The sequence below is a fragment of the Talpa occidentalis genome, unplaced genomic scaffold (genome assembly GCF_014898055.3).
Source record: "Talpa occidentalis isolate TD23 unplaced genomic scaffold, MPIMG_talOcc4v2.1 talOcc4.9, whole genome shotgun sequence".
NCBI classification, from domain to species: Eukaryota; Metazoa; Chordata; class Mammalia; order Eulipotyphla; family Talpidae; genus Talpa; species Talpa occidentalis.
In genome coordinates, this window is record NW_023605305.1 from 117,886,201 (window position 1) to 117,907,729 (window position 21,529).

At 72.7% G+C, this 21,529-nt stretch overlaps 1 protein-coding gene across 1 annotated transcript in view; it reads right to left on the reverse strand.

Annotated features, from left to right (window-relative positions):
* Positions 1-21,529, reverse strand: part of OBSCN (obscurin, cytoskeletal calmodulin and titin-interacting RhoGEF) — a 59,715-nt gene that overhangs the window by 19,114 nt on the left and 19,072 nt on the right. Inside the window, 42 exon segments of the mRNA XM_037500912.1 lie at positions 191-307; positions 400-556; positions 691-864; positions 1,051-1,133; positions 1,318-1,518; positions 1,681-1,820; positions 1,900-2,016; positions 2,735-2,802; positions 2,915-2,987; positions 3,211-3,429; positions 3,525-3,623; positions 3,712-3,744; positions 3,997-4,194; positions 4,304-4,428; positions 4,625-4,703; positions 5,167-5,259; positions 5,262-5,444; positions 5,569-5,913; positions 5,916-5,945; positions 5,948-6,437; positions 6,912-7,285; positions 7,690-7,956; positions 8,044-8,331; positions 8,669-8,947; positions 9,042-9,314; positions 12,910-12,985; positions 13,147-13,343; positions 13,506-13,778; positions 14,101-14,373; positions 14,471-14,737; positions 14,926-15,192; positions 15,570-15,833; positions 15,975-16,241; positions 16,651-16,917; positions 17,218-17,490; positions 18,006-18,272; positions 18,354-18,617; positions 18,940-19,212; positions 20,168-20,434; positions 20,512-20,778; positions 20,863-21,129; positions 21,234-21,503. Coding sequence (XP_037356809.1) covers positions 191-307; positions 400-556; positions 691-864; positions 1,051-1,133; positions 1,318-1,518; positions 1,681-1,820; positions 1,900-2,016; positions 2,735-2,802; positions 2,915-2,987; positions 3,211-3,429; positions 3,525-3,623; positions 3,712-3,744; positions 3,997-4,194; positions 4,304-4,428; positions 4,625-4,703; positions 5,167-5,259; positions 5,262-5,444; positions 5,569-5,913; positions 5,916-5,945; positions 5,948-6,437; positions 6,912-7,285; positions 7,690-7,956; positions 8,044-8,331; positions 8,669-8,947; positions 9,042-9,314; positions 12,910-12,985; positions 13,147-13,343; positions 13,506-13,778; positions 14,101-14,373; positions 14,471-14,737; positions 14,926-15,192; positions 15,570-15,833; positions 15,975-16,241; positions 16,651-16,917; positions 17,218-17,490; positions 18,006-18,272; positions 18,354-18,617; positions 18,940-19,212; positions 20,168-20,434; positions 20,512-20,778; positions 20,863-21,129; positions 21,234-21,503 — 8,804 coding nt within the window.

Here is a 21,529-nt window from a genome sequence, read left to right on the forward strand (position 1 = left end):
GGCCAGGGCGGCCAGGGCGGTCAGGGCGGTCGGGGCGGGGGGGCGGCCAGGGCGCCCAGGGCGGCCAGGGCGGTCGAGGCGGGCGGGGCGGGCGGCCGGGGCGGTCAGGGCGGTCAGGGCGGGCGGGGCGGGCGGGCGGCCAGGGCGGCCATGGGGGCGGGGGGGGGTGGGGGGGGGGGCGCCGGCCCACCTTGAGCAGCGTCTGGTACTGCTGCACGCGCTCCACCGGCTGCTCCAGGAAGTGCTGCAGGGGCGGCGGGGGCGGCTGCGCGGGGTCCTCGGCCGCCAGCACCTCCTCGCTGTACCTCTGCGGGCAGGGAGCCATGGCACCAGCGCCCAGGGCCCGCGGGAGCCGCCCGCCCGGCCCCCACGGCGCGGCCCAGCCCAGGCCAAGCGCACCTTGTAGAACTCCTGCACCGGCGTGCTGACCACCACCGACTCGGCCTGCACGTGGCCCACCAGGAACTCCAGGTGCTTCTCGAAGGCCTCCCGGTTCTTGATGAAGCACATGGCCACGTCGTCGTCGGACTTGCAGGCCTGCAGCTCCCGCAGGAAGCTGGGGGGGCAGCGGCCTCAGACCCACCCTGCCCCCACCACAGGCAGGGGCCACATGCGCCGCTGTGCACGCGTGAGTGTGGGGGCCCGCGCGCATCTGCCCGTGTGCTCTAAGGGTGCACGCCGCCTGCCCACCTGCCGTGGAAGCGGCTGATGTCCTGCACATTGCGGAAGATGACGGCCCTCTGGCTGGCCACGGCGGCAGGCGCCCGGGGGCTGCGGTCCAGGTGCCGCAGGTGGTGGCTCTCCAGGAACTGCAGCTTGTCCACGAAGGCTTGCTCCGAGCGCAGCAGCTCCTGGATGGTGGCGCTGGGGAAGGGGCCCGTGAGGGGGGACCCGGCAGCGTAGGGGCTGCAAGCGCCCACCCCCAAGGGCGGCGAGGGGCCGATGGAGCAGCAGGCCAGGCCCCAGGAGCCAAGCAGGAAATTCAGGTGGAAGGGCGCCTGGGAGACCCCGCGACCCCACCTCCCCCGCCCTGCGCTGCTGGACCCTCACCTCAGCCGCGTCTTGTACTCGTCCTCAGACACGGCCTCCCCAGGGAACTCGGGGGCCTCCGTAGGGCCCCACTCGGGCGACAGCTGGCGGGAGACGGGAAGGGTCACCGCTGGGGCGGCTGCGGGGGCAAGACTCAGCCCTGGGTTTCCCAGGTTGGCCTCCGGCCAGGGTGGCCTGGCCTGCAGGGCAGGAGGCCCCCAGGAAGCGGTCCACAGTCAGGTAGAGGGCGGGGGGGGGGGGCAGGTGTCTGCCGGGACTGGCAGGTACCTTGAGACGCCGGTCCAGGTAGGCGGGGGACACCCAGCCCTGCCGGGAGGGGCTGGATTTGGTGGGCTTGGTGCGCACAAGCCAGCGCAGCGGGTGGGCAGCGTCCAGCACCTCCACGTACTGGCCCTCCCGCAGCGCGATGGCGTCCTGCTCGGCCCCCAGGGGCTGGTAGTCCGCCGTGGCCACGTAGATGTCAAAGATCTGAGGGGGCGCTGAGTCAGACCAGGGCTGCGGCGGCCCTGGTCCACAGCAGAGGGCGTGGGCAGCCAGGCTCGTGCGGAGCATGCAGTCCATGCTGGTGGGCCCCCGGGGACATCCCCCCACCCTACGCCCCCACCCTCGTGACCCCACCAGCCCCAGCACCTCGCCCCGCGAGTCCCCGTCCTCCGACTCCGAGGACGACTCCTGGACGCTGGAGGAGGGGCGTGAGCGGCCGTGCCGGGGGGACGCAGAGGGCGTCTTGGACTCCTCGTCGCTGTCCCCTCCTGGCACCTGCAGCTGGGCTGGGGGCACAGGGCGCGTGATGCAGGGAAGGGCTTCCCCGCACCCCGCCCGCACCCCGCCTCCGCGCCCCACCCTCACCCTGCGTGATCTTGGCTGACACCATCTCCGTGATCTGGGAGGTGAGCTTCTGCAGGAACTCCTCCGTGCCCACCTCAGCCAGGGACCGGGGCCCGCGGGCCGCCCCTGCCAGCGGCTCTGTGGGGCAGACTGTGCTCAGCGGCCACGTGTGCTGCAAGCGGCCCAGGCCGCACTGGCCAGGGTGGTCGGAGAGATGGGGCTGGGCGTGACAGGGTGAGCAGAGTCCCGGCAGGGGCGGTGGGAGGCAGGGGGAGTGGGTGTGGCTGCAGGGCTGCTGAGGGCAGAGCCTGAGGCCAGACCGACGAGTCAGCAGGCTGGAGAGCCCCCCACCCCAGGCTGTGCGGCCTCTGCTCTCAGTGGCCGCTGGCTGGGAAGGGACCAGGGGCGCCACCGCCTGGAGAGGGACCAGAAGGGCCCACACTTTGGTCGGAGCCGGGCTGTGAACGCGGGAGGGGGTTCCGCCGGGTGCGGGTTGGGGTGAGGTGAGGGTGGCTTGCAGAGGGAGGGGATGGGGGGGCAGGCGCAGAGGTGGGGAGGGGAGTCTCGAGGAGGCTCAGACACGTGGGGTGGGGCTCTGTCGCCTATGGCCAGTGCCGCCAGATGACTTCACGAAGCCCAGCACAGGCCAGAGGACTTAATGGCCCTGGAGGGAGGGGCAGGCCTGACCCGTAGGCCCCAGAGGAGCCAGGAGGGGGCGGACGACCCCACAGACCCAGCCCAGCCGGGGCTCAGCCCGTGGACCCCCAGGGCAGCTGTAACCAGAGACCACACATGGCCGGGCTCCGAGGGCAAGCATGCCAAGAGCCCAGCCCCCCTCCTGCGCCCACCCAGGGACCCGCCGCCCGCCTACCTTGGCCAGCGAGGTCAGCGAAGCCCGACATCTGGGAGGACACGGCCTGGGCGCTGTGGGGGACAGGGGTGTCCGAAGATGCCGGATTACCCGCCCCCGGGGAGATGGCACTCCCTGCCAGGGCAGAGCCAGGGCGGCCAGGACAGGGCAGCCCGTCTCACTCACCCCTGCAGGAAGGTGGAGATGAGGGCCGCCTTGACCCCTGCCTGCTCCTCCACGGCACCGGCCTCCTTGGGCACTGCCAGAGAGCAGGGTAAGCCCCAGGCACAAGCCCCAAGCACCTGGCTGGGCCCCGAACCCCAGGAGCTGGGAGAGGAATGGGCCTGCCCTTGGCCCCGCAGCCCCTGGGGGCCGAACAGCCCAGGAAGCAGTGCCCAGGGGCAAGGGCAACCGGTGCAGCGGGCAGTGGGGCGAGCCAGGCCTTGGGGGCCCCCCCAGCTCCCGCCCTGCCACCCACTCACGGCCGGAGACGCGCAGGCTGGCGGAGCACAGGGCCTGCCCCGCGGCGTTGGAGGCGACGCAGATGTAGGTGCCCTGGTGCTCGCGGCCCACGTCCAGCAGGACCAGGCTGTGCTGCTGCGCGGAGCTGGCCAAGGTGTAGCCGGGCGTGTCGCGGCCGATCCACAGCACACCGCGGCCTGCCTCCTCCCGCAGCCAGTGCACCACGGGCACCGGGCTCCCTGCGGGCCGGAGAGAGTGGTGGAGGCGCCGCTGCCCGCACCCGAGGGGCTCCGCCTCCCAGGGCTGTGGGCAGGTGGGGGCCGGGACACCCTACCTTCCACCTTCACCGAGAAGGTGATGCTGGAGCCCTTCTTCACCTTCTTGGGGGAGAACCTCTCCAGGATCCGGGGGGGCACCAGCTGCTGGTGTGCCTCTGGGGAGACCCAGCCGCTGGTGTGAGCCATGCAAAGCCAGGTCGGGGTCCCTACCCCACGCCCCCACCCGCCCTGTCCTGGCCTCACCTGGTGCAGGCTTCTCCTCCGGGTCACTGGGGTCTGAAAGAGGCGCAGGGTCAGACCGCAGGCCCATGGCCCTCCCTCCCCAACGGGTGGGGGCCCCGAGCAGCGCACCTCCCTGTGCCCGCTGTGTGGCCCTGGGGCCGGGCACGCGGCCCTGCCAGAGGCTCGGGCTGGCCCACAGAGGGGCAGGGGGGATGCCCGGCCCTACCCCCGCTCCCTGCCCCGTCCTCAGCCCCGAGCCTCCTACCCGCCGGTGGCAGCAGCAACAGGACTCAGCCCAGCACCCACCTCGGACCAGCAGGCGAGCGCACGAGTAGGCAGCACCCAGCGTGTTGCTGATGTAGGCCGAGTACTGGCCACTGTCCTCACGGGTGACCGAGAGGATCTCCAGGGTGTGCACCGTCCTGCGGTCAGTCATGCGGACGCGGGCAGATGCAGCCAGAGGCTGCCCGTCTTTGAACCAGTACAGGCGGGGTGCCGGATAACCTGGGTGGGGCGTCCATGTGGGGTCACCGCCCAGGGAGAGGACCTGAGACCCCCACCTAGCACCCACTGCCCCCTGGGTGGGCTCCCGAGGCCTCCTTGTACGCCTCACCTTTCACCTTGAGCTGGAGCTTGGCCAGGTGTGTGCCCGGGGCCACCTGAACATCCCTGAGCTCCTCCACCACCTGCGGCAGCTGGCCCTCCTCGAAGGGGGACTCCGTGCCCTCCTGCTCCCTGCTGGGGGAGAGCAGACCAGGGCAGCCGTGAGGGGCAGTGGCGGGGCCGAGCCGGGAGGGACTGGGCGGGTGGTGGGCGGGTGGAGGGCCCAGAGGCCATGTGCCCTGTTGGGTGCTGTGCCTGGGCCATGTCTGTGCGCCCAGCTGGCAGGGCCGTGCTGGGCCAGGGAGCCTGCCGGCCCCGCCGTGGTCTCTACCTGGACAGGTAGCCTTGAGCACTGAAGTAAGACGAGGTCTCGGTGGCATCGGCTGCAGTGTCGTAGTCGGTGCTGGTCACTGAGGAGGAGGAAGGGCAGCCCTGGGCAGGATGCACTCCCAGCCTCCTCGGTGCAGAGTCCCGTCACCAGCGCAGACCCCTGCGCTGCTCCCGCCCCACGCACGGCGTCCAGCCCCACACGGCGTCCAGCCCCACTGACTGTGGGCGCCGTGGGCCCTCCGCACTGAGGTTCTAGAGGCCCGGGGATTTGGGGGCGCATCTCCCCATGCCACCCACCAGGGACGCAGCGCTCAGGTCCCCACGCCAACAGCGGGCTGCGCGGCCAGGCAGGGCAGCAAGGTCCACGCAACTGCCCCGCGGACGCTGGAGCCCCGCCCCGGAGCCCCGCCCCACCCTGAAGCCCCGCCCCACCCCGGAGCCCCCACACGGAGCCCCGCCCCACCCTGAAGCCCCGCCCCACCCGGAGCCCCGCCCCTCCCCGGAGCCCCGCCCCGCCCGGAGCCGAGCCCCGCCCCCGCTCACGGTCCACGCGCAGCTCGGCCTTGGTGGAGGACACGCCCACGCTTTTCTCCGCCAGGCAGCGGTACACGCCCGTGTCCGCCGGCACCACGGCGGGAGGATGAGCTGGTGGCCGCCGCGCCCGTCGTCGGTGATCAGGTGGCGCGCGTCCTCCTCCAGCAGCCGCCCGTCCTTGAGCCAGCGCACGCTGGGCGCCGGCCGCCCGGCCACGGCGCAGTCGAAGCTCGCGGGGTAGCCGTCCAGCACCTCCTGGTCGCGCAGCTGCGCCACGAACACCGGGGCTGCGGGCGGACACCGGTCGGCGGGCGCCCCCCCCCCGCCCCCGCCCCCCCCGCCCGGCCACTGACCCCGGCGCGGCCCCTCCCGGACGCCCCCAGGCCCGCCCGCCCGCCCGAGCCGCGAGGCCGCGCGCACTCACCGGCCTCGGCGGCCTCGGCGGGCGGGGGGGCGCGGGGGGCGCGGGGGGCGCGGCGACCTGGCGCACGCGCAGCTCCACGCCCCGCGGCCCCGGCTCCGCGAGCGCGATGTCCACCGCGATGCCCAGCGCGCCGAACAGCTCCCGGAAGCGCGCGGCCGCCCGCCGGGCCTCGGCCGGCGCCTCGAAGCGGAGGCTGGCGGAGCGCGCGTCCTCGCGGTAGGTGCGCCCGTCGGCGGGCGGCGCGGGGCCCTCGTCCGCGCTCAGGAACAGCTCCTCGTCCGACACCTCCGACGCGCGCTTGGCGCGGAACAGGCGGTGCAGCCGCCGCGCGCCCGGTGGAAGGGGTCGTCCAGCTCGCCCCCGAGGAGCTCTCGGCCTCGCTGTCCGGCCCGCCGACCGCCACGCGGGCGCTGTGGGCCGCGCTGCCGAACTTACTGGTGACCCGGCAGGTGTAGCGGCCGGCGTCGGCCCGGCCCAGCCCGGGCACCAGCAGAGAGCAGGTGCCGTCGCCCTGCTGGTCCATGTGGTGGTGCCTGCCGTCCACGAGCTCCACGCCGTCCTTCAGCCAGCAGGCCCGCACGTCCGCCTTGCTGGACACCACACACTCCAGGCGCAGGGCATCCCCCACCCGCACCTCCGTGTCCCCAAACGTGCGGGAGAACACAGGCCCCTCCTGCTGCTTTATCTCCTTCCGGACCTTGTAGCCCTTGAAGGCAGCCTGGATCTTCACAGCCGCCTGGTCCATGACCGGGCCGCCCAGGTCCTCAGCGCTCAGCTCTTCTGGCGCTGTGGACGCTGCCGCCAGCTGGGCCTGCGGCTTCCGCAGCTCCCCCGCAGGGGCGGGCGGGACCCCGACCTGCGTGCACGGGTGAGGCAGGACGCAGAGGTCGGCGCGGGGAAAGGGCATTCAGGCAGAGCCCAGCCTCCCGCCCACTCCCAGCGCACACTCCCTCCCACACTCCGCCCCACCCTGGGGCCGGCCGTCCACACGGGGCCCAGGCCCCGCCACCCGCCTGACACAGCCCCAGTCTGGGTGGAGACGGTCAGCTCTTCAGCATCGGGACTTAGTGGCCAGGGGGAGAGACGAGGTATAGTGGACGAATAAGTGTGTAGCTGGACACACCAGACGTGTGCACAGACGGGTGGCTGGGGAGGTGAGTGGGTGGGTGTGGGTGGAGGAGTGGGCGGGTGGGCAGGACAGGCGGGCGGGTGGCCCATGGGGTGGGTGTGTGGGCGGGGCGGGTGCATGGACGGGAGGGCGGGGTGGCAGCGCAGAATGCCAACAGCCGGGGCCCCGGGCCCTCACTTGCTGGACAAGCGGCCGACGCGCCTCGCTGAGCAGGGGAGGGACGCCCGGCACACCGGCCTTCTTGAGGTAGGTGACGAGGGCTGGAGTGCCCGCCCGGGACTCGTCGTCAGAGCTGGTGTGGGAGAGGTCGGCCTCGCCTGTGCGCGCCAGCTCGTCGGCCGTGGAGTAGTCCTCGGAGAGGTAGGGGGCGGCCTCCTCGGCCTCCTGCTGCGGCCGCGGGAGCCGCCCGTCCTCCTCGGGCAGCTCGCTGATGGAGTCCAGCGTGGGCTCGCGGCTCATGCGCCGCTTCCGGGCCAGGGCCTCCCACAGCAGGTGCAGGTCGCCCTCCTGGGCCGCCTCTGGGGGCAGGCTGGGCTGAGCCGGGGCCTCAGCCCCAGGCCCGTCTGTCAGCACCACTGCGGACAGCGGGACGTGGGTGAGCCGGCTGGGCAGAGCCAGATCCGGGCCCAGCTGGGCTGCCGACTTGGATGCGGCCAGGAACGGGGTTCCCCTTAGGGGGCCTCTGCTTCCTGCCTGGGCCCCCGTGCATTTCCGAGGGGGTCTGGAGGAGGTCATGAGGCCTCCTCTCCCAACACCTCCCCACCCCGACCTCGTCAGCCCCGCACAAGCTTCCATCAACAGGGCCTGCAAGGCCAGACTGAGCTGACCTTAACCTCTGCCTTGGTCGCCCTGGAGGAAACCAGAACCCCAGCCAGCTGGGGAGGGGTCTGGCCTGAGGCGGTGACAGGTGCGCCCTCAGTCTCCCTGGGAGGACCCCAGGGGCTGCAGAGCAATGGGAGCAACGGCGGCAGGAACTCACCCTGGAAGGAGGCAGGGGCCGCGCCCTGGGTGGGGCTGCAGCAGTACTCGCCCTGGTCCTCTGCCGTGAAGTCCCGGACCACCAGCGTCTGCCGCCCACCCTGGCAGAGCATCTGGACACGGTCGCCAGGCTGGATGCGCTCCGTCCCCTTCAGCCAGGTGACCTCGCCGGTCTCGGCCACCTCGCACTCCAGACGCAGCTCCTGGCCCATGGCCACCTGCCGGCACTCGGGGGCAGGGGGTGCAGATGTGGACTCCAGCGGCTCTGCTGGACGGGACAGGTGCCTCAGCACAGAGGCAGCCAGGGCACGCGTGACCCTCAGGGCCACCCCTGGCCAGTGGGGCAGTGACTCACCGAGCCTCACCGTCTGGGGCAGGTGCACCGGCTCCCCAGCGCCCGCAGGGCCCACGGCCGCCACGCGGAAGCGGTAGGTCTCCCCAGGGGCCAGTCCGTCCACCACGCATTCAGGCCCCGGGACAAGCTCATGGCACAGTCGCCACTCGCCAGTGGCCGCCGCCTTCACCTCCACCCGGTAGCCACAGAGACCCCCGCCGCCGTCGCTGGCAGGGGCCACCCAGGACAGCGTCACGGCGCGGTCGCTGCGACCCACCACCTCTGCGTCCTCCGGGGGGTCAGGGAGGCCTGCGGGGAGGGCCCCAGTCAGCTGAGGGCGAGGCCTGCCTGGGCCACCCCACAGAACTGTGAGCCCGGAGGCCAGCCAGGCGCGGGCCTGAGGGAGGAGGACAGAGAGGGGCTGTGGGGGGGCCCCGAGGTGGACATGCGCAGCAGGTGGCAGCACTGCCCTCCCCTAGGGCTGGGAGGGGCGGGGTGGGCGGGAAGGGCGGGGCGGGCCTGGTCCACGCTGCACTGGCCACTCCAGGAGAAGGGCCCGGCCCTCGCCCCGGGCCGAGCCATCCCCAGCGGCGTCCCCGGGGAGGGGCGGGTGGTCCCCGCCGGGCCCACTCCCGCCCGGCCTCACCCCCCAGCACGCGGAGGCGCGCGGACACGACGGCCTCGCGGGCAGCGAAGGTGACCTCGCCCGCGTGGCGCGGCTGGGCGGCGCGCAGCTCCAGGGCGTGGCAACAGCCGTCCGCGGTGGCCGTCCAGGCGGGGTCGTCGGGCTGCACCGCGGCGCCGTTGACGTACCAGCTCGCCTCGCCCGCCGGCACCGCCTCGCTCAGGCGGCAGCTGAAGCGGGCCTGGCCGCCGGCGGGCACGGCCGCGTCCCGCGGGGGCTCCAGCACCTCCAGCCGCCAGCCTGCGGGGGGGGGGGGAGGTGTGAGCGTGCCCCGGCCCCGCGCCCCCCCGCCGGCCCTGCACGCCCCGCCGGCCCCGGCCCGTGCCCACCTCACCTCGCACGGTGAGGGCCGCCGATGTCGACAGGTCGCCCGCCACGAAGGTCACCCGGCAGCTGTCCCGGGGCCGCAGGTTCCGGAGCAGCAGCACGTGGCGCAGGCCGCCCTCGAAGTAGACCACCTCGGCGTCCTCGGAGGTGCGCACCGGCTGGTCGCCGCGCAGCCAGGTGTGGGCGGCCACCTCGGGCTGCGCCAGCTGGCACTCAAACAGCGCCTCCCCGCCCTCGGGCACCTCCGCGTCCTCCAGGCCACGCACCAGCGAGTTCTTGGCTGCGGGAAGGGGCGGCTCAGGCGTGGCCTCGGCCGGCGGCCCCGCGGATCGGCCCCACTCCCCGCGCGGCGCCGGCGTCCACTCGAGAGGCCGGCGCCCTCCCCTCTGCGGGCTCCCGGCGGGGCCTCCACGACCAGCTGAGCCAACACAGGCTGTCCAGGCAAGGAACTGGCCAGCACAGCCCTCCAGGGAGCCGGCCACAGCCTGCCCCTCTGCTCTCCCCCTGCCCGCCTGCCCGCCTGCCGCGGGGCTGCCCCCGCCCAGCCCAGTGACCCGCCCCACGCCGGGCTCCCCAGTGCCCAGTCGCCAGTGGTGGGAAACCTCGTGGGAGCTTGGGCCCCCGAGGCCTCTCTCCTGCCCTGCCCCACCCCCCTGCATCCACCCACTCGCCCGCCGCAGCCCGCCGCCGCCAGCCCTGCCCATCACAGGGCACCGCCTGCCCTGGCCTGGCTCCACGCACACTCCCCAGAGCTCCTCCCTGCGAGTCCCCACAGGTCCCCTTTCTGTCCCTGCTGGCCCCAGGGGCCAAATGGCGCGTTCAGAGAACTTGCTGAGGTACTGGGGTGTCCTCACCCACCAGCGAGTGGCCGCAGCCGGACACCCCCACAGTGCCACCCCTTGCCCCGCGCTATGTGGCGCAGCAGGAGTGAGAGCTGCGGGGCGGCCGCATGGAAGAGGCAGAGCTGAGGGGTCCCCTGGGCCTAGGAAGTCCCGCCCAAGGCCCTCCCCCTGCAGCACGCAGCCCTGCCAGTGCCCCGGTCACCACCCGGTCACTGACCCCATCACTGCCCCGGGGCGAGCTCAGCTGCAGGCCCTGCGGGTGCAGCCTCTGCGGGGAGGGGGCTTCCCTCTCCCCTCCCTTGGGCCCTGGGGGGCAGGGGCCTGGGGACAGGTTGTCTCAGACCCCCACGCCCTGGGGGGCATCACGAGCGCCCGGGCTGGCGTCACCGCGGGTCTCCCTAGCCTGGCCGCGCTGCCCACCGGGCGGCCTCACCTTGCACTTGCAGCAGAGCCACCACGCAGGTGCCCGCGGCCTCACAAGAATAGATGCCGCTGTCGCTGGGCAGGGCCGGCCTGAAGGACAGCCTGGCCACGGTCCAGTCCTGCTCTATGACGACGCGGCACCCGTCTGCGCACACCTCCCGCGCGTCCAGCTTCCACGTGGCCCGCACCGGCCGCGAGTACTGGCAGAGCAGCTCGGCCGGGCTGCCCTCCGCCACCACCAGGTCCTGCATGGCGCTCACCACCTCCACCGCGGGGTCTGCCGGCCGACAGCCACTGCCCGTCAGCCACCGCCACGCAGCACGCCCCGCGCAGGCAAGCAGCAGGCCCCGCCCTCAGCCTCGCCCGCCTGGGGTGCAGACCCCACAAGGGACACCCTGGTGCTCCCCGGGGCCCTCCCCACCGCCACCCTTCAAAGCCTGCTCAGAAACGCCTGTCCTCGGCCAGGCTGAGCCCCCACATGGCTCCATGGGGTACAGACCAGAGCCTCCCAGGCCAGGCCTGGGCGCGGGACTCTGCTGGGCAGGGAGCCCCTGGCAGCTCGCGGCTCCCCCAGCCGCTGCTTCCCTGCGGAAGGGCGGGTGGCCCGACTGACCGAGGGCGGGCTGCTGGCCCAGGCCGTCTGGTGAGGGCCGTGCACTCCTGGTAAGCAGTGGGCCGCACACCTCCTGCCCACCGCCCCCAAGAGGCTGCCAGGGGGCTGGCCCAGGCTGGCGGCCCCTGACCCCGCCCGCGCCCCAGGAAACGCGAAGGGCAGCGGCAGCAGCAGCGGCAGCGAGGGCGGGCCCCTTTGGCCCGTACCTTTGACCAACAGCTTGGCCGTGGAGACCAGGGGCCCCGCGCGGAACGTGACAGTGCCCGAGTCGGCGACCCCCAGGCCCGAGAGCGTGAGGGAGTGCAAGGTCCCACCACGCACGGCGATGGTGCTCTGGGGGCCATCCTGCAGCAGGGCCCCGTCCAGCCACCAGCGCGCCTCCAGCCCGCCCGCGCAGGACACCTCGCACGAGAACGCGGCCACCTCCCCCGCGAAGACGTCCACGTTCTGCAAGCCACGGAGCAGGCGCGGCACGGCCTCTGCCAAGAGGGCAAGAGAGGGCAGGCTGGGCGTGCTGCGGCGGGCGGGCAGCTGTGCGGCTCTAGGCACCCCCACCCGGTCACAGCATGAGCCGCGGAGCCACCGCAGGAGCCCCGCACCCGCCCCCACGCACGGACGCCCCAGCGGGCGGCAGCCACGCGTCTCAGCCCGAGGGACTCCAGAGGTCCCCGAGGTCCAGTCCTACAGCCCTGAGGCCTAAAGGCCACGCTGCGGCTGCCCCTCCCCGTCACCCCGACCTGGCAGTTCGCGCACCAGCAGCCTCCCCGCGGGCGCTGCCCGCCTCCAGTCACTTCCCGGGTGCCGGAGCCCTCGGCCAGGCCCTGACTCCTCACCCGCCGCTCCAATGGCCTCCTAGAGCCCTACCCACCGCGCAGAGGGCGAGGGGACGCGGGCATCCCCAGATCGCAGGCGGCGCGCAAGGCAGCTCCAGGCCTGCTGCGGCCAAGCCCGTCCCTCAAAAGCCCTAACCCCTGCGGGCAGCGCCACTCTCCCAGCCTGCTCCCTGCGTGCAGCCTGCCGCTCCTCATCCTCTGCTTCCCCTGAGAACGCAGCTGACTCCTCCGCCACCTGCCAGCCTCGCCCCACCTCCAGCGGGGTTTCCACCTTGCAGACAGGCGCCAGTGGGCACCCGCTCCCGCACACCCAGCGGCGCCTCCCCAGGCCGCAGCCGGTCATCCGTGCACAAGCCTGCTCGTCCCGCGGACGCCTGCCCGAGAGGGGCCGGGACTCAGCTCGGGTCCTTCCTGGTCAGCTGACTCAGGGCACCCAGGAAATAGTCCCTCTCCCCCAGCTCAACTGAGGGCTGATCGTATCTTTCCACTCCTGAGGATTCAGGACACGCTCAGCCTCCCTTTCCGGCTCCCCCACACCTCCCGCAGATTGGGGGCTCCCTGAGGGCACAGCTGCAGCCGACCCCTCTCCAGCTCTACGGTATACGGTGCTGGCTGGCTGACGGGTGGATGGACGAGGTGGTGGGTGGGGGGTGGTGGGGGGTGGGTGGGTGGGTGGAAGGGTGAGAGGCAGATGTGTGGGGGAGGTGGTCAGATCGTCAGGGAGGACAGGTCAAGAACCAGGAGGGGAGGAGCTCTCAGGAATGACAAGCTCTGGGAACAAGGATGACCAAGTCATCCTTGAGCGCCCTGCGTGCACCCTCGGGGCCGAAGCGGCACGCGTGTCCAGGAGTGCTGTGGCGTCAGAGTGCGGGGCCTGCTGGGAGTGCAGGGGCGTGTCCGTGTGGCTGGCATCAGTGGCCCTGCCCCCGGGGACCGCAGGCATCCTCTGCAGACAGCGCTCCCACGCGGGGCCCCACACGCCAGGACGTCTCCCGCCGACGTCCAGGCCCTCGGAGGGCCCTCTGGCCTGAGCCAGGGTCCAGGTGAGAGCACTGCCACCCGGGTGGTCACTGCCAGAGGCCCAGGTCCTGGCGCCGGCCCAGCCGCCCTCCCGCAGGGAGCACAAGGGCCCACAGGCAGGGGGGAGGTGGGGGGGCTGCCCACCTGTGACCTTCAGCTGGGCCTCCGAGCTGCACGAGCCCACCTGGAAGCTGACAGTCCCGGCATCCTCGAGGGTGACCTGAGGAGGGAGAGGGCGCTCACCTGGCTGCCGTGCGACCAGCTTCACTCAGGCCTCCCACACGCTGGCGCACTGTCTGACCCGGGAGCACCGCAGGGCCAGGGAGCACCACGTGTGGCCCGGAGCATGGCGTGTGGCCAGGAGCAATGGGGCCTGCCCACCTTGCGCAGGGTGAGCGAGTGCAGCGTGCCCTGCTGCACAGTGAGGTCATTCATCTCGTTGGCCTGCAGGGGCACCCCTGCCAGCGTCCAGCGGGCCTCCTGGCCCGCGGCCCTCGACAGCCGGCACTGGAAGTGGGCGTCCTGGCCCTCGCTGAGCTGCAAGTCCTGCAGGGGCTCCAGGATGGTCACCTCGGGGACTGGACACAAGGCAAGGACAGCGTCGGCCTCTGCAATTGGGGAACCCCGCAGTGCCCCCAGCACCCCACCCAAGGCCTGAGGCAGCACCAGCCCACCCGCCCCCCAGGGGACCCGGGCTCTGTCCCTGGAGGGGGTGACAAGGCCCAGCCCATGGGCACTACCTTGGACGATGAGCTGGGCAGAGGACGTGAGGGCGCCCACGTGGAAGGACACGGTGCCCGCGTCCTCGGGCGTCACACCCTTGAGCCGTAGCGTGTGGGTGCGGCCCCCCCGCACGGCCACCTCGGTCACCTCGTTGGTCTGCAGCGGCAGCCCCTGCAGGCGCCACTCCGCGCCCACAGCCCCAGCCCGCGACAGCTCACAGCTGAACTCCACGTCCCCATCAGCCTGCGCCTCGGTGTCTGCCAGCCCCCGCACGATGGTCAGCTCGGGTTCTGCGGGGAGCAGCCGGCGCCTAGGTCAGCCACAGCCGTCCAGCACCCCAGCCCTGCCGCCCGTGGGGCGGGGCCGCGGGCAGCTCTCTGGAGGGGGGCGACGGTCACTCCCACAGGGACACCAGGGAGGCCTGACTGCAGGCAGGGCCTGAGAGGCACAGGCCAGCCTGCCCAGTTGCTGGCTGGGGAGAGGCGGGCAGGCCTCAGTCTCCCGTGGACACTCCTCGGGCCTCTGCTCAGGGCTGCAGCCCCAGAGCCTGCAGCACTTGGCCCAGCTCGCGGCCGAGAGTGCTGGGGGCCACCCCGGGGTGCCAGGGCTCACCTCGGACGGTGAGGGAGGCCGAGGTCTTCTGGGCGCCCACCACACAGGTGTACTCGCCAGTGTCCTTGGGCTCCAGCCCGTGGACCAGCAGCTCACACGCGGCCCCCTGGCGCCGCATCTCGTACTTGGGGCCGGCGGGCAGCTCAGCGCCCTCCTTGAACCAGCGCACGGGCCCCGGGGTCTCCGCCTCGCCCAGCACACAGCACAGCCGCGCCAGGCCGCCCGCCTCCTGCTCCGCGCCCTGCAGCTCCGTCCTGAACGCCGGCCTGGGGGCTGGGGACAGGGGCGCGGGGCACTTAGGGCTGCCGAGCCAGGCCGCAGGCTGCCCCTGGGGAGCCCGGCCCGCGAGGCAGTACCAAGGGCAGCTCACCGCGGACAGACAGGACGGCCGTGCTCTGCGCATGGCCAGTGTCGCAGGTGTAGTGGCCGGCGTCCTCCTGCTCCACGCCGCGCACCAGCAGCCGGGCGGCCGCGCCCTCTTGCAGCATCTGGTACTTGGCGCAAGGGAAGAGCTGCAGGGCGCCCCTCCTCCACTCCACAGGGGCCCCCGGCCGGCTCAGCTCACAGCACAGGTGCGCCGTGGCCCCCTCGTCCACCTCCTGGGCCTGCAGCTCCCGCAGAAAGCGCACTGGCACGGCTGCAGGAAGGAGGGCGTGAGGGGCGCCCGGGGTGGCTACGGGGCCTGGGGTTCAGGGACCGGGGTGGCTACAGGGCTGGGGGGCTGGGGACCGGGGCTGGGGGACCAGGGGCCCGGGGACAGGGGCAACTAGGGGCGCAGAGCCCCGCAGGCGGCGCCGCCCCCACGAGCCCCACCCCCGCGGGCACCTGTGACGGTGAGGGTGGCGCTGGTGGCCTGGGACCCGCAGGCGCAGATGTACTCCCCGGCGTCCTCCCGCCGCAGGTCCCGCAGCAGCAGCTCGGCCGTGGGGCCCCGGCGCAGCATCTCCCGGCGCTCGTCGGCCTGCAGTTCCAGGCCCCCCTTGCTCCAGACCACGGCGTCCCCGGGCCGGGCCAGCTCACAGCGCAGGCGGGCGGAGGAGCCCTCCTCGGCCTGCAGGCTCCGCAGCGGCTCCCTGAAGCCCACCTGCGCGGCTGGGGGGCGGGGCGGGTCAGGCCGGGCTGCCTCACGCCCGCCGCAGAGTCAGGCTCCGCAGCTCCGCCCTGCCGCCCGGGGCTGGGTCCCCCGGGGAAGAGGAGCTCTGGGAGGAGCTTCGGGGCTGCCCAGGAGGTCTCCCCCCGGGAACCGGGACCAGGTGGGCCCCTCGGGCCGGGGCCATGTCCTCCATACCCCGACCGTGGCCTGGAGGACACAGACAGGCCGCAGAGCCAGGAGGTGAGGGCAGCGTCCTGAGGCCGTCGGGACAGACACCCGCCCCGACGCGGGACGGAGACGGCCGCAGGCCAGCGAGGGCCGGGCACGGACACGAGGGGGGACAGGGCTGGAGGGCCCCCTGGCCGCGCATCCTCACCCCTGACGGTCAACGTGGCCGAGGTGCTCTCAGGCCCGCACACACACGTGTACTCCCCGGCGTCCCCCGCCGCCAGGTCCCGGATCTGCAGCTCACACACGGCCCCGTCCTGCCTCAGGCTGACCCTGCCCGCGGTGTGGAGGGCCTCGGGCCCCCTCCTCCACTCCACGGGGGCCGCCTGGCTCAGCTCGCAGCGCAGCGTGGCCGTGGCCCCCACCGGGGCCTCCTCGTTCTTCAGACCCTTCGTGAACTTGGTGGGCGGGGCTGCATGGGCCAGAGGGCATGGGTGTCACCCCCCAGAGGGCACAGGCAGCAGCAGAGGGCACCCAGAGGGCACGGATGTCACCCCCCACAGGGCACGGGTGTCCCCCTCTCGCCCCCGGGCTGCGCGGCTGCGGAACTCACCCCTCACGGTGAGCGTGGCCAGGGTCACCTGGTCCCCGAAGCAGCAGGCGTACTGCCCGCTGTCCTGGGGCTGCAGGTCCCGCACCACCAGCTCCAGCACGGCGCCCTCCTGCCGCAGGCTGTACTTGGGCCCGGGCCGCAGGACCTGGTCTCCCCGGCGCCATTCCACCGGGGCGGCCACAGCAGACAGCACGCAGCGCAGGGTGGCCGCCCCGCCCGCCTGCACCTCCATGTTCCTCAGGCCCTCGCGGAACTGCACCGGCCGAGCTGCGGACACGGGTGGGTCACCGTGCCAGCAGGGGGCAGGGAGCACGGGGCGGGGGCAGGGGTCCCCTCTGGGAGGCCCCTGCCTGCGGGGAGCCCGCCCCAGCGGCTCAGAAGGGGCTGAGTGGACGTGGCCCTGAGGGGCAAGTCACGGAGTCACGGGCACAAGGCCCACCCATGGACGGGGAACCTTGGGAGAAGAGGTCAGAACACGGCAGGGCCCGCCCCACCGGCACCCCAATCTCGCAATCTGGTCTCTGGGCCTGGGGGGAGGTGGCTGTGCGGCCCTGGGGCAGCCGCTGCACAGCCCACTGGCTGTGGAGACAAGCCAGGCAGCAGGAGGGACGCCCGGCAGGTCGGGAGGGACCCCCAGCTGGGCGGGGCTGGGCAGGCAGGAAGCCCGCGGGCTCACCCTGGACCCTGACGATGGCGCTGCTGCTGCTGCCCGCGGCCTCGCACTTGTAGCGGCCGCCGTCCTGCGGGGTGACGCCAGCAATGACCAGCCGGGCCTGGCTGTCCTCGTGGCTGAGCTGGCACCGGGCCGATGGCCGCAGGGCCTTTCCATCCTTGGTCCAGCGCACCGGGCTGTCAGGAGCAGTGGTCTCGCAGGCCAGGATCAGGTCCTCGCCCTCCGTGACGGTGGTGTCTGTGAGCTCCTGGGAGAAGACGCTGGGCCGCTCTGGGGACAGAGGGCACAGGCACGTGAGGCTCCACAGCTGCCCATGCGCTCCACAGGAAGTCCGCAAGGGGTCAGGCTCTGGCGGCGCCCCCCACCCAGGCCAGGCCACGCTGCCCAGGCTCCCCTCTGCCCGCCAGCTGCACAGCCCTAAGCCCACCCTCCGGGATGGGAGGCCCCAGCTGGGCACAGCCGCGACGCCCTCTCCCTAAGCCTGGCCCACATGGCCCACGTGGCCCGTGGCTGAGCCGCCCTCTGAGGCTGTGCCCTGGGGTCGGGCTCCCACACCAGGCCCGGGCCCACCTGTGACCCGCAGGGCGGCTGAGGTCCGCTGCTCGCCCGCCTCGAAGTGGACAGTGCCTGAGTCCTTGAGCGCCAGCTGCCGCAGGGTCAGCACGTGGTAGCCCCCTGGCTGGACCTCGATCTCGCTGAGCTCGCTGGGGTGCAGTGGGGTCTTGTCCAAGAACCAGTGGACAGGCCCGAAGTCAGCAGGGGTGATACGGCAGCGGAAGGAGGCGGAGGAGCCCTCCTGCACCTCCACGGCCTCCAGGCCCTCCGAGATGAGCACCTGCCGGCCTGTGGGCACAGAGCAGCACGTCAGGGGTGCCCTGGGGGAGGGAGCCCCAGACCTGGTGGGCTCTGCCCGGGCACAGCAGAGCTGTGCGCAGACAGGTCCTAATCTCAGCACAGCGCCAGCACCTGCCGCGCCCCTGAAGGGGGCTCGCTGGGATCCCCCGGGAGGAGGGAGCCCTGAGAAGTCAGCCGTGCCCGGGAAGACACCAGGGCACTTCCCACAGACGCCCCGCAGCACTCCAGCAGGGCCCGCTGGCCTCCAACCCGAGCAAAGCCACCGCTTTCTTATCTGCCCAATGGAGGAGGTGACCCCTCCCCGGCCTGTGAGCCTGGAGGCGTCACGGTGAAGCCCGGGGGACCGGCGCCTCCTTTCATGGACCACATGCCCGGGGTCAGGACACGCACCAGCTAGAGGACCCAGGGAGACCGCCAGGGGAACCCGGAGAGCAGAAAGAACAGGTCTGGGTGTGCCCAGGCCAGCAGAGCTGCCACTGGCCCCTGCCGGGCACAGGCCTCACCGAGCACGAGGAGCTGGGCCTGGGAGCAGGCCTGGCCGATGTCGCAGGTGTAGGTGCCACTGTCCGCCTTCCCCAGGCCGCTGATGGTGAGCCGCAGGGTCAGGCCATCCCGGCTGGGCACGAGCCGCCCCGAGGGGCGCAGCTCCACCTGGTCCTTGCGCCAGGTCACGCTGGCCGCGGGCCGCGCCGTCCGGCACTGGAGCACGGCGGTGCCCTGCTCCTCCAGCTGCAGGTTGCTCAGCTCCTCCGTGAACCCGTTTGCCTTTTCTGGGGGACGGGTGGAGGTGAGCCGCGCAGACCGTCCTGCCCGGACCGGCCCGCCCCCAGGGATGCCAGGGGTGCGCTCACCCTCCACACGGAGGCTGGCGGAGGTGCGGGCGCCCTCGGCCTCACACGTGTACTCGCCCGCGTCCTCAGGCGCGGCAGCCCGCACCACCAGCACGGCGCGCGTGCCCTCGGTGAGCACCTGGAACTTGTGGCCCTGCCGGAGGGGCTTCCCATCCCGCAGCCAGCGCACCACGGCGCCCGCCCGTGACACCTCACAGCTCAGCCGCACGTCCTCCCCCGGCGCGGCCTGCTGGTCCTCCAGGGGCCTGGAGAAGCCGGCCCTCTCTGCAGGGAGCAGGGTGGCCGGGTGACGGGGCATCCCCACCCAGCCAGCGAGGCCCACAGGGCTGGGAGCCCTGGCCGGAGCCCCACAGCCAGGCAGCGGCTCCCACCTGCGGCCCCAGGTGGTGCCAGGTGTTCCCGGACCGGCCACCGTCCTGTAGGCACCCCACCCCCCAGACCCTGCCGCTCCAGAGGGAGCCCCTCCCGCCCCCTCCCACTCCCTCCAGCAGCCCCACAGGCACCCCCCCACCCCCGCCTCCGCCGGGAAGGCCCAGGCCCCACATCGCGGCCCAGCGCCACAGCAGCCCGGCCCGCGGGCGCCCACCTCTGACGATGAGCGAGGCCTTGGAGGAGAGGTCCCGCAGCGAGAAGACCACCTCCCCCGCGTCACTGGGCGCGGCCTCCCGGATGGCCAGGGTGTACTTGCGGCCCTGGCGCGTGGCCTGGAAGCGGCCTGAGCTGCCCACGGGCTGGCCTCCCAGGGTCCACACGGCCGCGTCGCTGGTGTTCTCGTGAGACAAGACACACTCGAAGCTGCAGCCCTCTCCCTCCAGCACCTCTGCTGTCTTCAGTCTCTTGGTGATGCCCACGTGCAGGTCTGCGGATGGCAGAAGGATCACTCCCGCCCATAGGGCCAATCCCAGAGGCGGGGCGCCCCACAGACCCGTGTCCCTGCCCTCTCATGGGCCTGCTGCCCTCTGAGCCAAGGCCCACTCCACCTTTGCTGTCCCTGGACCCTCAAAAGCACCACAGCCTGAAGGCCTGGCTGTAGGCACAACGCAGTTTAAGGCCCCACCCCGCAGCCCGAGAGCCGCCCCAGAGGACCAGGTGCGGGCACACAAGAGAAGACGCTCCAGGTGACCGAGTGAGTCCGTGAGAAAGTGAAAGATGGGTCACCAGGGGAGCCGAGGGGAGGGCCGGGGACGGGGTGCAGGCAGACGGCATGTGGGTGTGGGCAGTCTGGAGAAGGGTGAGTGCAACACACACCCCTAGAGAAGAGTAACAGTGTAACCCCCAAATACCAAAACATCAAACATCAAAAACCAGATATTGTTGGTGAAGGTGCCGCTAGGACACGGGAAATAAAGGCACAAACAATCAGAGTCCCTGCGATTAAAGACATGACCCTCGCCGCAAGAAGAGCAAGCGAAAGGAAAAAGTAGGAACCACTTGGCACCGCACGGAGCAGCAGCACGTTTAGGAGCGTGCGGCACGGGTGTCCCCCAAAGCAGGAGGTGCGGGGTCCGGCAGATGTCCCGCCCCGGCAGTCAGCGACGCAGGCACGCCCATGCCCACCCAAGAGCCGCAGCTCCCTCAGCTCTGGCCTCCCTGAGAGTACACCCAAGGGCCAACACGGCAGCCGAGGGCAGCCTGGAAGGGGGCCTGGCGCGGCGTCCGGCCCTCTGTCCCCAGGGTCACCTCCCAGAGCCCGCCCCTCCTGCGGGTAGCCGCGCACCTGGGGCCTCCATCGGCTGGACAGCCCAGCCGCGAACTCACTCTGCCGCCCGCCGCCGGGCCCACACCCGCCCGCACCAGGAGCCCTCGCCACCCACCGAGCACGCGGACCCGCGCCTGGGTCTGGGCGGCGCCCACGTCGCAGGTGTAGAGACCAGCGTCGTCCCGGGCCAGGTCGTGCACCACGAGCCCCCGCGTGCCCGCGCTGTGCTGCAAGTCGTACTTGTCCCCCGGGCCCAGCTCCACGCCGTCCTTGCGCCACACCGCGCGGGCCTCGGGGTCCGAGACCTCGCACTTCAGCGCCAGCGTGCCCCCCGCCTCCGCTGACACATCCTCCAGCGCCTTCAGGAACACCACTGGCTTCTCTGGGGGAGCAGTGAGGCATGAGGAACGCGGGGTGCCCGGGGGCCCCGCCCTGCCCCTACCCGGCCAGCTGCCTGACCTTGGACCACGAGGCGGGCAGAAGCTGACACCTTGCGGGAGGCAGCGCGCACCGTGCCCGTGTCCTGGCGGCGCGCCCGCTTTAGCACCAGCGTGTGGCGGCAGCCCTCGTGGGCGATCTCGTGGAAGCTGTCGTTGTACAGGGGCGTCCCGTTGAGCGTCCACTCCACCTCCTCGTCGTCGTGGGACAGCTCGCACGAGAAGCAGGCGCGGGCCCCCTCCGTGACCTCAGCGTCCTGCAGCGGTCGTGTCACAGCCACCGCGCGCACTGCAAAGGCACAGGGCGCTCAGCCGCCGGCCCAGGGGCGCGCAGCCCTTCCCGCCAGTCCCCGGCCGGACCTCGGTGACCTACCTTCCACGGTGACCTCGGCACTGCTCTGGGCGCTGCCTGCCTGGCACCGATAGACGCCGGCATCAGCGGGCGTGAGCTGCAGCACCCGCAGCTCCGCCATGTGGCCCTCCAGACGCATCTTGAACTTCGCGGAGGCTGCCAGGGGCGTGTCATCCTTGTACCACTGCACGGCCTTGGGGGGTGGCTTGAAGTCGCAGGACAGGACCACCGACTGCTGCTCGCGCCCGGCCTTGGGCTCCAGCGGCCGTGTGAGCACCACTGGGACGTCTGCAGCGCCGGAGAGGGGTGCCACGAGGCTCGCACCGGGCCACCCGGGCAGGGGCCCGCCTGCGCCTCCCGCATGCAGGCCGCAGCCTCCCGCTCGCGCTCACCTGAGACCACCAGGTGGGCGCTGGAGCGGGACTTGCCGATGGTGAAGTGCACGGGGCCCGTCATGGTGGAGCAGGTGCGCAGCAGCGCCAGACGGTGCACGGTTCCCTGCTGCTCCATGGCCACGTCCGCCCCCGCCCGCAGCACCGTCTTCCCCAGGAGCCACTTGGGCGGCCGCACCGAGGGGATGGAGGTCTCACACTCGAACCAGGCCGGGGCGGGCTCCATGACCGTCACGTCCTGCAGGCCCCGCACGATGGCGATGGATTGCTCTGCGGGCGAGGGGACCGTCACGGGC